Source organism: Macaca nemestrina, chromosome 4, assembly GCF_043159975.1.
Source record: "Macaca nemestrina isolate mMacNem1 chromosome 4, mMacNem.hap1, whole genome shotgun sequence".
NCBI classification, from domain to species: domain Eukaryota; kingdom Metazoa; phylum Chordata; class Mammalia; order Primates; family Cercopithecidae; genus Macaca; species Macaca nemestrina.
Window position 1 is genome coordinate 19,660,435 of NC_092128.1, and position 15,697 is coordinate 19,676,131.

Sequence of the window (15,697 nt, forward strand, 5' to 3'; positions counted from 1 at the left end):
TACTACATGCCGCTGGGCACGGTAGCTCACGCCTGTAATCCCAGCACTTTGGGAGGCCGAGGTGGGCAGATCACCTGAGGTCAGGAGTTCAAGACCAGCCTGGCCAACATGGAGAAACCCCATCTCTACCAAAAATAAAAAATTAGCTGGGTGTGATGGCGCATGCCTGTAATCCCAGCTGCTTGGGAGGATGAGGTAGGATAATTGCGTGAACCCAGGAGGCGGAGGTTGTGGTGAGCCAAGATCTCGCCACTGCACTCCAGCCTGGACAACAAGAGCGAAACTCTGTCTCAAAAAAAAAAAAAAAAGTACTGCATGCCAAACAGAACAGCCCCACAGACTTCTAGTCTGTAAAGAAAGAAGGAAGAAAAAAAAAGGGCGGTAGGATTCAAAGTTAAGAAAAGGTAAAAACATGTGGTGTGCCTACTTCATGGGAAAAAAAGCTGCTTTGATGATTCTGCCTTTTTATTTTTATTTTTTTTGGAAAAATTTTTAAAACTTTATTGTCTTTTTAAGTTTTTAGATGATTTTCTTCTTTCCTGTTATCTCCTTAGCCTGATACCCTGCCTTATCTTTAGGAAAAAAATGCTCCTGATAATAAATACAAAATGTAGTAAACTCATTTGTATTAACATGTAAGATTCTGTTCAAAACCCAGTCTCATTATAGGTCACTCTTCAGCACCCTCAGCTGATTACCACACTGGCTAAATTAAGGAACTTTAACATCTTAAACAGCTTTCTCAAGATTACCATTTTAAATGTTCCCCACTCTTGGCTGGGTGCTGTGGCTCATGCCTGTAATCCCAGCACTTTAGGAAGCCAAGGTAGGCAGATCACTTGAGGCCAGGAGTTCAAGAGCAGCCTGACCAACATGACAAAAACACATTCTCCACTAAAATTACAAGAATTAGCTGGGCGTGGCGGTGTGTGCTTGTAGTCCCAGCTGCTCTGGAAGCTGAGGCAGGAGAATTGCTTGAACCTGGGAGGCAGAGGTTGCAATCCAGCCTAGGTGACACAGCGAGCGCGAACCTGTCTAAAAAAAAAAAAAGTTCCTTGCTCTTACATATTTTTCAGACTCAGGGTTTTCGGATAGTACTTTTTGGCTAGACACACCAACTGATTATTTAACTGAGTGTACAGTGATAGCCAGCAGCCTGGGCAACAAAGCAAGACCCCATCTTAACAAAAAATAGATCACCGTATAGATGGTGGTGCGTGACTGTAGTTCTAGCTACACAGTAGTTTGAGGATCACTTGAGCCCAGAAGTTCCAGGCTGCACTGAGCTATTATCTCTCCACTGCATGGCACGCTAGATGACAGCGAAACCTTATCTCTAAAATAATAATAATTGTTATTATAACAATAATCCCAGCACTTTGGGAGGCTGTAATCCCAGCCTGTAATCCCAGCACTTTGGGAGGCTGTAATCCCAGCCTATAATCCCAGCATTTTGGGAGGCTGAGGCAGACGGATTGCTTGAGCTCAGAAGTTTGAGACCAGCCTGGGCAACAGCAAAAACCCACTTCTACAAAAAAAAATTTAAACTTAGCCAGGTGTGGTGGTGTGTGCCTGTATTCCCAGCTACTTGGGAGGCTGAGGTGAGAGAATCGCTTGAGCCTGTGGTGAGCCTTGATCACACCACTACACTCCAGCGTGGGTATCAGAGTGGGACCCTGTCTCAAAAGAAATTCTTTTTTCTTTTTGTGAAGGTTTTTCTGTTTTGTTTTGTTTTGTTTTTTGTTTTGTTTGAGATACAGTCTCACTCTGTCACCCAAGCTGGAGTGCAGTGGCACGATCTCAGCTCACTGCAACCTCCACCTCCCGGGTCCAAGTGATTCTCCTGCCTTAGCCTCCCGAGTAGCTGGGACTATAGGCACATGCCATCATGCCCAGATAATTTTGTTTTGTTTTGTTTTTTGAGACGGAGTCTCGCTCTGTTGCCCAGGCTGGCGTGCAGTGGTACAATCTCGGCTCACTGCAAGCTCCGCCTCCCAGGTTCATGCTATTCTCCTGCCCCAGCCTCTCGAGTAGCTGGGACTACAGGCGCCCCGCCACCAAGCCCGGCTAATTTTTTGTGTTTTTAGTAGAGACGGGGTTTCACCTTGTTAGCCAGGATGGTAATTTTGTGTTTTTAATAGGGATGGGGTTTCACTATGTTGGTTTCACTCCTGACCTCAAGTGATACACCCGCCTTGGCCTCCCAAAGTGCTAGGATTACAGGCGTGAGCCATCACACCAGACATTTTGTTTTTTCTTTTTGAAGTGGTTTATTTTATTTATTTATTTATTTATTTTTGAGACAGAATCTCTCTCTGTCACCCAGGTTGGAGTGCAGTGGCGCAATCTTAGCTCACTGCAATATCCGCCTCCCAGGTTCAAGTGATTCTCCTGCCTCAGCCTCCGGAGTAGCTGGGATTACAGGCGTGCACCACCACACGCGACAAATTTTTGTATTTTTAGTAAAGATGGGGTTTCACCATGTTGTCCAGGCTGGTCTCGAACTCTTGACCTTAAGTAATCTGCTCGCCTTGGCTTCCCAAAGTGCTGGGATCACAGGCATGAGCCACTGTGCCCAGCCAGGTTTTAAAAGAGTAAAAACATTAAAACATAATAAAATAATAATTAAAACGAATGAATTAAATTAAAGCTATCACCCAGAGAGTTTGGTACCTACCTGGGTCATGATGATAATGTAATATAGCTCCCATGTGGAGCTATGTTCTTTGGGGCTGGCCCTGGAATAGCTGATCTCCACGAGATAACCTGCAAAGTGCTGTTAGCTTTGTTTGGAGATGGTCCACCATTATGGAATATGTCGTACCTGAGTGATGATATTTTGAGACAGCTCTCTCAGTTGCCATCATTTTTCCAGTAATTGTCAAATACAGATGGCATAGAACCTCCAGGGGGACAGTTTTCCTGAGACTCTTAGAAATGCTGGGCGCAGTGGCTCACGCCTGTAATCCCAGCACTTTGGGAGGCCAAGGCGGGCGGATCACCTGAGGTCAGGAGTTCAGGACTAGCCTGACCGACTGACATGGAGAAACCCTGCCTCTACGAAAAAAATAAAAAATTAGCCGGGCGTGGTGGTGCATGACTGTAATCCAGCTACTCGGGAGGCTGAGGCAGGAGAATCGCTTGAACCCAAGGGCGGAGGTAGTGGTGAGCCGAGATCGCTCCATTGCACTCCGGCCTGGGCAACAAGAGCGAAACTCTGTCTCAAAAAAAAAAAAAAAAGAAAAGAAAAGAAAAAGAAACCTAAACAGTTTACTTCTTTAGTTCCTATTTGCTATGCTGTTTGTAATAAGAAGACTTGAGGGAAAGTATATGATTTACTGAGGTGAAACCTGACTATCAGGTTGAATGCACCTAGCATGATGAATTTAATGACAATCATTTGGTACAGTCACAATTCTGAATTGATTCAAATGACGTAGAAGTGACCTTGGAATTCATTTAGGTGCTACTTTTATTTTATGTGAGAAATCTTAAGCTCAGTGAATTACACAAATTCATTCTGCTAGTCATTTTTTAGTGCATTTTTGTTGTCATGGCATGTGACTTAAGATATCATTATGGAAGCCAGGTGCAGTGGCTCACGCCTGTAATCCCTGCACTTTGGGAGGCTGAGGTGGGTGGATCACTTGAGGTCAAGAGTTCGAAACCAGTCTGGCCAACATGATGAAACCCCATCTCTGCTAAAAATACAAAAAAATTAGCTGGACATGGTGGCGGGCACCTGTAATCCCAGCTACTCAGGAGGCTGAGGCAGGAGAATCACTTGAACCCGGGAGGTGGAGGTTGCAGTGAACTGAGATAGTGCCACTGCACTCCGGTCTGGGCAATAAGAGCGAAACTCCATCTCAAAAAAAAAAAAAAAGATGTCATTATGGTATAAGATGAGTGTAGGAATGGTCTGCCACGGCATCTTGGCAACCATGCATGTCTCCATGTAGGCCACATATATTGCAGTTAGGCACCCCCAAAATCTACTTCCCCACTTTTCAGTAGAAAGCCCTGTGATTGCTCCTGATGCAAAAAGGGGATATGCCTGGTAAGGAGCTACTGTAAGGCAGTTTCTCATCCCTATTTTTTGGGAGACTGCTACAGGGCCATTTCTCATCAACTTCTCTAATGTCAGTTGAGCACAGAACTTTCCACTTTATTCTAGCTTATGGTACAGCTGCAGACTTCTGCATAAGTTTATAAAACGCCTTGGCTGCAGTTGGATTTGGCTCCGTGGCAGAGCAATCCACCACTTAAGCTATCATTTGCTTTCTGTGATTCATCATCATCCTGCTGGACTGGGGACATGGGAGCAGACACCATCTTGCTTTTGCTGTCTGTGTAAATAATAAACTATCTGACCCCATTGGACTCATTGTCTCCTTCTTGACTGGGTCTGTGGAAGTTTAGCAAGTCAGTCTAGAAACTGCTGCAGTGTTAGGCACTGAGCTGTTGCTTAGCGACTGCTTGACCACTTGAAAATGAGGTTGAATATAAAAGAAATGACATCACATTTGGAGTCATACTCGATATGTGAATAATAGACTCATTAAAATGTCCATCAACAGGGATGAATAAATAAAATGTAGCATATCTGCAGTGGAATACTACTCAGCAATAAAAAGGGACAAATTACTGATGCATAACACGGAGGAATCTAAAGTCATTATCCTGAGCAAAACCAGACACAAAGCCTACATACTATATGATCCATTTATATAAAATGCAAATCAATCTATAGTGACAGAAATCTCATTTGGGGTAGTGGTTTCCGTTATATCAAAAACCATTAAATTGTATACTTTAGCCGGACATGGTGGCTCACGCCTGTAATCCCAGCACTTTGGGAGGCCAAAGCAGGCGGATCACTTGAGGTCAGGAGTTTGAAACCAGCCTGGCCAATGTGACAAAACCCCATCTCTACTAAAAATACAAAAACTAGCCGGGCTTGCTGGCGCATACCTGTGATCCCAGCTACTTGGGAGTCTGAGGCACAAAAATCGCTTGAACCCAGGAGGCGGAGGTTGCAATGAGCTGAGATTGCACCATTGCACTCCAGCCTGGGTGACAGAGCAAGACTCTGTCTCAAAAGAAAAGAAAAGAAAAGAAAAAAGGCCAGGAGCGGTGGCTCACGCCTATGATCCCAGCACTTTGGGAGGCGGAGGCGGGTGGATCTGGAGTTCGAGACCAGGCTGGCCAACATTGTGAAACCTTGTCTCTACTAAAAATACAAAACTTTGCCGGGCGTGGTGGTAGACACCTGTAATCCCAGCTACTCAGGAGGCTGAGGCAGGAGAATCGCTTGAACTGGGAGCCAGAGGTTGCAGTGAGCCAAGATCACACCATTGCATTCTAGCCTGGGCGAGAAGAGCAAAACTCCATCTCAAAAATAAATAAATAAATAAAAATTGTATACTTTAAGCAGATGAAGTCAGGTCCGAAAACTGTGTATATCAGTTGTCTTCTCTTTCTGAACTGATTTCCTGTCTGTATTCATTAAAGGCTAAACTGCTGTAACAAAGAGACCTCAAACACAGTAGCTTAAATTAAAAATTAAATTAAAAATATTTATGTTGCATAATAGTCTAGAAGTGGTCGTTCCAGGTTAGTAGGGCAGCTCTGCTCTAAAAAGTCATCTAGGGACTGAGCTTCCTTTTGTAGCCGTGGGACAAGCTCAAGCTGATTAACCATTGCTTAAGTTGTGACAGGTGACACGGAGCCAAAATTGTCCAGGCATGTGCAATAGAAAGGGCTGTAACCTCCTAATTGTTACCACCACTAGCCTGGCAGACCAGCTGCATTGGCATCCCCTCGGACTAGATGGCCAGGCCATAAAGGCTGGACCCACCCGCAGACTGGAGAGACAAGTTTGGCGGCTGCCTCCCTCCTATCTCCTTGCCAGTTGACTTGTGATAATAAAGCTTTTTTTTCTCTCAGAAACCAGTGCCATAATATTGGCTTCTATGCAGCATTTCCCAGCACTTTATGGGCTTCTTCAAACCATTGTAGTTTCACTCCGTGCGGATTCAGTACCCCCTTATCCGAGGGCTGTACGTTCCAAGACCCTCAGTGGATGCCTGAAACTGCAGATAGTACTGAATCCTATATAGACTGTTTTTTCCTATACACACATACCTATGACAAGATTTAATTTATAAATTAGGTACAGTAAGAGACTAATGACTAATAAAATATAACAATTATAACAGTATACTATAATAAAGTTTATGTGAATGTGGTCTCTCAAAACATCTAACTGTACTATACTCACCCATTTTCAGACATCGGTTGATAGCAGTAACAAGCTGGAAGGTGAAACCTCAGTGAAGGAAAAACTATTCCATTAGATCCACTTTTCTTTTCTTTTCTTTTCTTTTCTTTTTTTTTGAGATGGAGTCTTGCTCTGTCACCCAGGCTGGAGTGCAGTGGCCGGATCTCAGTTCACTGAAAGCTCCGCCTCCCGGGTTCACGCCATTCTCCTGCCTCAGCCTCCCGAGTAGCTGGGACGACAGGCGCCCGCCACCTCGCCCGGCTAGTTTTTTGTATTTTTTAGTAGAGACGGAGTTTCACCGTGTTAGCCAGGATGGTCTCGATCTCCTGACCTCGTGATCCGCCCGTCTCAGCCTCCCAAAGTGCTAGGATTACAGGCTTGAGCCACCGCGCCTGGCCTTTTTTTTTTTTTTTTTTTTTGAGACAGAGTCTCACTCTGCTGCCTAGGCGGGAGTGCTGTGGCACCATCTCCGCTCACTGCAACCTCTGCCTCCCGGGTTCAAGAAGCAATTCTCCTGCCTCAGCCTCCCAAGTAGCTGGGATTACAGGCACATGCCACTGCACCCAGGTAAATTTTGTATTTTTTGGTAGAGACGGGATTTCGCCATGTTGGCCAGTGAGGTCTTGAACTCCTAACCTCAAGTGATCCACCCACCTTGGCCTCCCAAAGTGCTGTGTTTACAGTCATGAGCCACCATGTCCAGCAGATCCACTTTTATTTATTTGTTTATTTATTTGTTTGTTTATTTTTGAGATGGTTGCTCTGTCGCCCAGGCTGGAGTGCAGTGGCGCCATCTCCGCTCACTGCAAGCTCCGCTTCCCAGGTTCACGCCATTCTCCTGCCTCAGCCTCCCGAGTAGCTGGGACTACAGGGGCTCGCCATCATGCCTGGCTAATTTTTTTGTATTTTTAATAGAGACGGGGTTTCACCATGTTAACCAGGATGGGCTCCATCTCCTGACCTCGTGATCCGTCCGCCTCGGCCTCCCAAAGTGCTGGGATTACAGGCGTGAGCCACCACGCCCGGCCCAGATCCACTTTTCAACAGAGTAGCTCACTCACAAAAAACCCTCTCATCCTTTCTCCATAACCCTCCTAATTGCCTGCCCTGGTTTCAGTGGAGGGGAAATACTTTCTCTTCCTGAAAGCCATGCCTCTGTTGGGAGAGGAGAGAGGTTCTAGATTGAGTCCATGAGCAATGGCCAATGGTCGAATCAGTCAGGCCTACATATAACTGTGTATGAAACTGCCACTAAAATTTCTATACAACAGGGTTTTGGGAGCTTCGGGGTTGGTAATGCATTGAGGTGCTAGTAGGGTGGTATACCCAGAGAGGGCATGGAAGCTCCACTTATCCCGTCCCCATACTTTGCTCTATGCATTTCTTCCATTTGGCTGTTCCTAAGTTGTATCCTTTATAATAACCTGACGATAGTAAGTAATGCACTTTCCTGGGTCCTGTGAGTCATTCTAGCAAATTATCAAATCTGGGAGGATTGTGGGAACCCCTGAGTTTATAGTTATGTCAGACAGAAGTGTGGGTAACTTGGGGACCCAATGCTAGAGACTGGCCCAAGTCGTATAAGTGAAGGCAGTCTGTGGGACTGAATGCTTCAACCTGTGAGTCTTAGAGTAACTCTTACTGTCAAAATGGAATTGAATGGTAGGATTCTCGGTTGGTGTTTGGAGAGTTGGAGAATAGGTTGGTGTCAGGAAGGGAAAAAAACAAGTACCCTCATTTGGTGTTGAAGAGGTGTGAGAAAAACCCAACAGTGGTATTGTAAAATGGTGCAACCGCTATGGAAAACTGTATGGCAGTTCTTTGAAAAATTAAAAATAGAACTACCATAAGATTCAACAGCCCCACTTCTGGGTATATATCCAAAAGAATTGAAAGTAGAAACTCACACAGATATTTGTACACCCACATTCATTCATGGCAGCATTATTCGCAATAGCCAAGAGGTGGAAACAGCCCACGTGTCCATCAATGGATGAATGGATAAATAAAATGTGCTCTATCCACAGCATGTAATATTCAGCCTTACAGAGGAAGGAAATCCTGTCACATGACAAACAACATGACTAACCTTGAAGACATTACACTAAGTGACATAAGCCAGTCACAGAAGGACAAATACTACATGATTTCACTTATATGAGGTATCTACAGTTGTCAGAGTCATAGATAGAGAGAGTTGAATGGTGGTTACCAGGAGCTGGAGGTAAGAGGCAAAAAGGAGTTGTTTAATGAGTACACAGTTTCAGTTCTACAAGATCTGGAGATCTATTTTACAACAATGAAAATATACTTAACACTTAAAACATAGTTAAGAATGATAAATGTTCTGAATTTCTCATACACTTAAAAATTGAAAAATTTCTCTGTCACTTAAAAAACTGATTTTGTTTGATTTTTGGCCTCTATAGATACCCCAAACTTGCATTAATTGAGGTCATCTAAGGTGATGTACATTTGAAGCAAATAGTTATTTTTCCAAGTAATTGAGAGGGCACCTTATAATATGAGAGGTGTTGTAAGGGCTTGACTACAAGACAACTCTCTTCTGAGGATTTTTGGTGGTGGGGGAGTTGGGGACTTCAGGCTCATATGGTGCCTTGCCCAGAGTGCACAACTTGTGGGCCTTGTGGAGCCAGCATGAGAACCCAGGACTATCTCACCCCAAAGCTAGAGTTCTTAATCATTGCACCTTGGTACCTTTCCAGCCATGGCCACAGCTATTTGGTGAATTAATGGAACAGGATTTGGGAGAATGTTTTTCTGCTTTTCCTTTCCAGTTATGTTAGTGGCCCCAATCCTCTGATCACATTCTCAGTTTGTGGGTGCTAAATCCTGGTCTGGGGGCAGCCAACCAGCCTAGAGCAAAGTTGGATTCCAAAGAAGGGTTTGGCCCTCATTTTGAATAGCTGTACAAGTAGAAACATACTGGGACAAGATGTTCGGAGACTTCCTGAAGCTCTTACCTCCATCGCCCATGTAAGAATGCTCTCCTGCCAGTTCCTATGGGTTTGGAGCTATGATAACTAAAAACTCCTATGGCTTAGAATGGAACAACCTTCTCTTCTCTGTAGTGGATTACTTCTGTTTCAGTGGGAATGAAAGTGTCAGGCCAGTGGGGCTCAGTGCTGAATATACATTAGAATTACCCAGGGAAACTTTCAAAAACACCAGTGACTGGGACCCACTCCCAGAAATTCTGATTCACAAGTTGGGCTAGGGTCCAGGCAACAGTAATATTCTTTTTTTCAAGCTTAATGTGTAGCTGGGGTCAAGAACTGCTGTCTCAGCAGATGAGCAACTGGAACAGTGGTTGACTGGGGGAATCACAAGAGTATTCCAATTTCTCCTTTACCCTTGTTGTCAGGGTCCAAATTGTTCAGAGACATCTCTAAGGCAAGGCCCCTGTAAGAAAAAAGAAACAAGTCTTATTTTTGAAAAAAAAAATATTTTGCCACAGCAACTGGCCATACTGACCTCTAAATCGTTCCCTGGCTTTATTTCACACTAATTTCTGCCTTTGGCCTTGAAGTTTATAATTACAAAAAAATATATATACAGAGATTGGATCTTGCTATATTTCCCAGGTTGGTCTCAAATGCCTGGGCTCAAGCAATCCTCCCATCTCAGCCTCCCAACATGCTGGGATTACAGGTGTGAGCCACCACGGCCTGCCTGAAGTTCATTATTTTTAAATTGCTGCTAAAAACCTCTGCATTTGAGTTTAATCTTTAGTTTCTACTGACAGGTTTCTAATTTCTTTTCCTTTTTTTTTTTTTTTCTTGAGACAGGGTCTCAGTCTGTTGTGGAATGCAGTGGTATGATCATAGCTCACTGCAGCCTCGACCGCCCCAGCTCAAGCAATCCTCCTGCCTCAGCCTCCTGAATAGCAGGGACTACAGGCATGTGCCACCATACCTGACTATCTGATTTCTGATTTAACATGTTTTTGTGAGTTTCATAATGCTGATGCTGGTTCATCTTTGGTGTGAGTCATGATTCATCCTAATTTTCCCTGGACTCTTTCCCAGTACAAGCTAGATGACCTATGTCTCATCTTCCACGTGAGCCAGGATGCAACTGCTCAGTCAGGACTTCTCACTCTAGCAGCTCTTCTGTCCTAGGTCCCTGTCAGGGTCCACTGGCTCTAGCTGTGGCCCCTGATATGGTTTGGCTCTGTGTCCCCACCAAAATCTCATGTCAAATGGTAATCCCCACATGTCAAGGGAAGGGCCTCGTGGAAGGTGATTGGATCATGAGGGTGGATTTCCCCCTTGCTATTCTCATGATAGTGATTTCTTATGAGAGCTGATGGTTTTAAAGTGTGGCACTTCCCCCTTCACTCTGTCCCCTGACACCATGTAAGACGTGCCTTGCTTCCTCTTCACCTTCCCTCATGATTTTAAGTTTCCCAAGGCCTCCCTAGCCATGTGGAACTGTGAATCAATTAAAGCTCTTTTCTTTATACATTACCCAGTCTCAGGTAGTTCTTTATAGCAGGGTGAAAATAGATGAATACAGCTCCTTTTGATATAATATTTCAAGCCCTAGCTGGAATCTTGACACTTCCAGAGTCAACAGAAGAGGAAACTATATAACTTAAGGATAATGAATTAATCTGTCCCACTCACACTCATGTTTATCAACCTCTAGCTCACAAGTATATGGTTTTAAAGGGCAAATACACAGGAGGGATTAGGGAGAATTCTATCAGTTATTCTCCTTGTGATAGAAATTCAAGCAGTTTTCTAAGATGCAGCAGATTTTAGCCAGCCCTGAAGAAATGGGATAATTTTCTGGAAATAAGTCTTCAATAACTGTTGTGGTAACGGGTGATAAGAATTCTGGATTTACTGAACTGCCAGAAGACTCTTACCTTCCATTCTATGCTATTAGTTCATTCAGGCAGAGTGCTATGGTTTTAATGTATCCCCCAAAGTTCATATGTTGGAAACTAGGTTCCTAGTGCAAGTGTTGGGAGGTGAGGCCTAATAAGTGATTAGGTCATGAGGACAGAGTACATTACTATTGTTATTGCAGAGTGTTCGTTGTCACTAGAGTGAGCTTGTTATAAAAGTGAGTTTGGGCCCCTTTTGCTTTCTTGTCCTTCTGCCTTCTGACATAACACAAAGGCCCTCACCAGATGCCAGCACCTTGATATTGGACTTCCCAGCCCCCAGAATTATGATAAATAAATTTTCTTTATAAATTACCTAGTCTGCGGTATTCTCTGATAGTAACACAAAATAGACTAATACACAGAGTAAATAATAAAATGTTGGCTCTGGGCTGGGTACGGTGGCTCACGCCTGTAATCCCAACACTTTGGGAGGCTGAGGTGGGCGGATCACCTGAGGTTGGGAGTTTGAGACCAGCCTGACCAACATGGAGAAACCCCGTCTCTACTAAAAATACAAATTAGCTGGGTGTGGTGGCACATGCCTGTAATTCTAGCTACTCAGGAGGCTGAGCCAGGATAATCGCTTGAACCCGGGAGGCAGAGGTTGCGGTAAGCTAAGATTGCGCCATTGCACTCCAGCCTGGGCAACAAAAGTGAAACTCCGTCTCAAAAAAGATAAACAAATAAAATAAAATAAAAAGAAAAGAAGAAGAAGAAAATACGTTTATTAAAAGGATGCAGGGTGCTTCTCACAATTTTATGGTAAGGCTAGAGACCAGGCTTGGGAGTGACATAGCCAACAACCTCACCCAAAATCCTGCCACAGATCTGGTCCAGTGAAAACATCCCCAGGCACAGTCACCACAGTTTGCAATGCTGACACAGTGGCCCTGGGCCAGACCTGGACACCTGCACCAAAGCTACTGCTGCAGCACACTGGCAGTGGCTGGCTTCTCTGCTCCCATGTGTGCCAGGATGAGTCTAAGTCATCATCTGGGTCATGTTCTCAAGTGGGTGGTTCTAATTGGCATGGCCTGGGTGATGTGCCCATGTCTTGGCTTCAAGGAAGCCTGGGAAGGCAAATATTTTATCATTCAATGAATTTTACTGCACACCTGCTATGAGTTAGGCACTCTTTTAGGTGCTAAGGAAATCAGAGCAAGCAAAACAGGTAAAAGTTCCTATCTTCACAAAGCTTCTGTTCGAGAGACGGGCAGACAATGATAAATAACAAGTAAAACAAAGTTTGTCAAAGCGTGATGTGTGCTATGGGGAAAAATAAAGCCAGGGCTGTGGGGACTGGACCTGCTGCTTTGTAATGTGTTCTGGAGGTCCTTCCTGAGAAAGTGATATTTGAGCTGAGAGGCAAATGATAGGAGGGTTCTGCCATTTTCAACATGTGTGTGCACATATGCTGTATGGGGCAATGCCCATTTTTTGTTTGTTTGTTTGTTTGTTTTGAGACAGAGTCTTGCTCTGTTGCCCAGGCAGATCCTGGTTCACTGCAAACTCTGCCTCCTGGGTTGAAGCGATTCTCCTGCCTCAGCCTCCCGAGTAGCTGGGACTACAGGTACATGCCACCATGCCCGGCTAATTTTTGTATTCCTAGTAGAGATGGGGTTTCTCCATGTTGACCAGGCTGGTCTCAAACCCCTGGCCTCAAGTGATCCACCCCACTTAGCCTCCCAAAGTGCTGGGATTACAGGCGTGAGCCACCGCGCCCAGTGCAATGCCCATGTTTTTAACTAGAGAAACCCTACCTTCACTCCCCAGCCATTGTCAGGTCTCCTCATCCTGTCCTTCAAGCCTTGTGTGAAGGTAAAGAAGTTCTGGGACAACAGTTTACTATGCCCAGTGAAACTGTGGGGACAGACTCCGAGGGCCCCATCTTTACTCTTCAACTACAGCAAGGACTGGCAACCTGGATGTGCTACCATAATTGGGGGGAGATTTTGGAGGGCAAGTGTCAGGACTGATGAAAATGAGTACACATCAGAGTATATGTGTGTGCATGCATTTCTGTTGAGTGTGATGCTATAGATGTTGTGTCTGAAAGCAGTGATTTCGGCCAGGCACGGTGGCTCATGCCTCAAATCCCAGCACTTTGGGAGGCCGAGACAGGTGGATCGCTTGATGTCAAGAGTTCGAGACTAGCCTGGCCAACATGGTGAACCCCCATCTCTATTAAAAATACAAAACATTAGCCGGGCGTGGTGGCGGGCGCCTGTAATCCCAGCTACTCAGGAGGCTGAGGCAAGAGAATCACTTGAACCCAGGAGGCAGAGGTTGTAGTGAGCCAAGATCGCGCCATTGCACTCCAGCCTGAGTGACAGAGCAAGACTGTCTCAAAAAAAAAAAAGAGTGATTTCTAAACTTTTTAATTATGTACTCGTATCAGTGAAAGTCTTGTCACTCCCCTGTAAGCCTTTGTATTTATTTTTAAATTATATACATTTACTACTGAAGCATTATAAAATATGAAAAAATAGAAATGTTTTAAAAACATTTTTGAAATGTTTTGAAAATGTTTTGAAAATATTTTTGAAAATATTTTTATCAACACTAAAAAAAGTCCTAATTTCTCTCAGTAAAGAAAGATTATTGTGTATTTTATTGACAACAACGTAATTCAGCATGTTTCATTGTTCTGAAAAATCTTATTTGTTTATTTATTTTTTTGAGACATAGTCTCACTCTGTCGCCCAGGCTGGAGTGCAATGGTGCAATCTCGGCTCACTGCAACTTCTGCCTCCCAGGTTCAAGTGATTCTCCTGCCTGTGCCCGGGTAATTTTTGTATGTTTAGTAGAGACAGGGTTTCGCCATATTGGCCAGGCTGGTTTCGAACTTCTGACCTGAGGAGATCTGCCTGCCTCAGCCTCCCAAAGTGCTGGGATTACAGGCGTGAGCCACCGCAGCCAGCCATATTCTGAAAAATCTTTAGCACATTATTTCAGGCAACAAAATTGCACAGTGATAAACATTTCTAAACATTCATTTTTCAAATTTCTCTCTTCATAGTATAAGTTTCTTTTAAAATTGGCAGTTCATGTCTAATTAAACCTTAAAAAAATTTTTAACTTAAAGAGACCCATTAAGGATCTCCATTTTTTCCCAAATATCAGCTAGGCATCCATATTAGTCTGGGTTTAGCAAGAAAAAGGGAACCACTGTAGGCCTTTCAAGCAGACAGGAATTGAGTGCAGGGTATTTAAATGCTTATGACATCATAAGAACGGCAGCGGGAATTAGGGGCTAGGGGGAGCCTGCCACCACACAGTGCTTCAGAGTACGGGAGGTTGGTTGCTTCTATCACCCAGGTCAGGAAAATGCAGGAAACCCCTGTTGATGGCAGAGGCCCCAAAGCACTGAGATGGGGCTAATGGATCACTTGGAGGCTACTGTGGGATTTTAGGTCTACCATGGCCTCCAAAATAATAATACCACTTTTTCCTTGCACCTACGAGAACTTGCATGAGTACAAAAAAATCACATCTATTCGAGACCAGCCTGGCCAACATGGTGAAACCCCATCTCTACTAAAAATACCAAAATTAGCCAGGCGTGGTGGCGGGCTCCTGTAATCCCAGCTACTCAGGAGGCTGAGGCAGGAGAATGACTTGAATCTGGGAGGTGGAGGTTGCAATGAGCCGAGATCACGCCACTGAACTCCAGCCTAGGTGATAAGAGTGAGACTCTGTCTCAAAAAAAAAAAAAAAAAAATTCAGTCCAGAAGCTTGCAGGCAAGAGATATTAAGAAATGCAGTTTCCATAATTCTAGTCCTTGTAATACGGAGAGTAGCATACAAAAATTTGGGAACGAAACCTGATTGCCAAAAATATGCTGTGAACCTCAGGGCAGCACACTCCTGACAGCCTCTTGTCATCAAAGGAGAGCTCAGTATATGAGAAATGCTTGACTCTTTTGTAAAAGAAAACTAGGTGATTAATTTTGAATTTGACACCCAGCTGATTTTTGTATTTTTTGGTAGAGACAAGGTTTCACCATGTTGGCCAGGCTGAGCTCAAACTCCTGACCTCAAGTGATCTGCCCACCTTGGCCTCCTAAAGTGCTGGGATTACAGGTATGAACCACTGCACCCGGCCAACAATTCTTGTATATGAGATTTTTCATGGCTTCTTTCCATTACATGGTAGTTTCTGTTATTTGAAGGTCTTGCTTTTAATCGAGTGAACCCACTGATGACATCCTGCGGCATGGAAACTGCAGTACATGATAATACTCAGAATATTATGAAGCTCATAACAGGCAAGTTGGACCTGCTGGATGCAAGGAGAGAGTGAGCGATTCCTTCTCATCACTGCCACTTGTCAGCTTCCTGGGTGACTTCTTTCTGTCCTGTGTGAAACCGGGGGTGGTTTACACAGCCCTTCCAGGAAATAGCAGAACAATCTTCCTCTTTGGTTGTTTAAAAACAATCCAGCCGAGCACGGTGGCTCACGCCTGTAATCCCAGCACTTTGGGAGGCCAAGGTGGGCA

At 44.3% G+C, this 15,697-nt stretch overlaps 1 protein-coding gene across 2 annotated transcripts in view; it reads right to left on the minus strand.

The window, feature by feature from the left end:
* Positions 1–8,278: 8,278 nt before the first annotated feature.
* The window catches only part of LOC105471299 (ubinuclein 2), a 100,726-nt gene continuing 93,307 nt past the window's right edge, over positions 8,279–15,697 (minus strand). The window contains exon 16 of one of the 2 annotated variants that reach the window (XM_071094396.1): positions 8,279–9,703. In XM_071094396.1, coding sequence (XP_070950497.1) covers positions 9,662–9,703 — 42 coding nt within the window. In that variant the 3' untranslated portion in view covers positions 8,279–9,661. The remainder of the gene's footprint in view (positions 9,704–15,697) is intronic. The other variant, XR_981071.3, reaches the window with a different exon arrangement.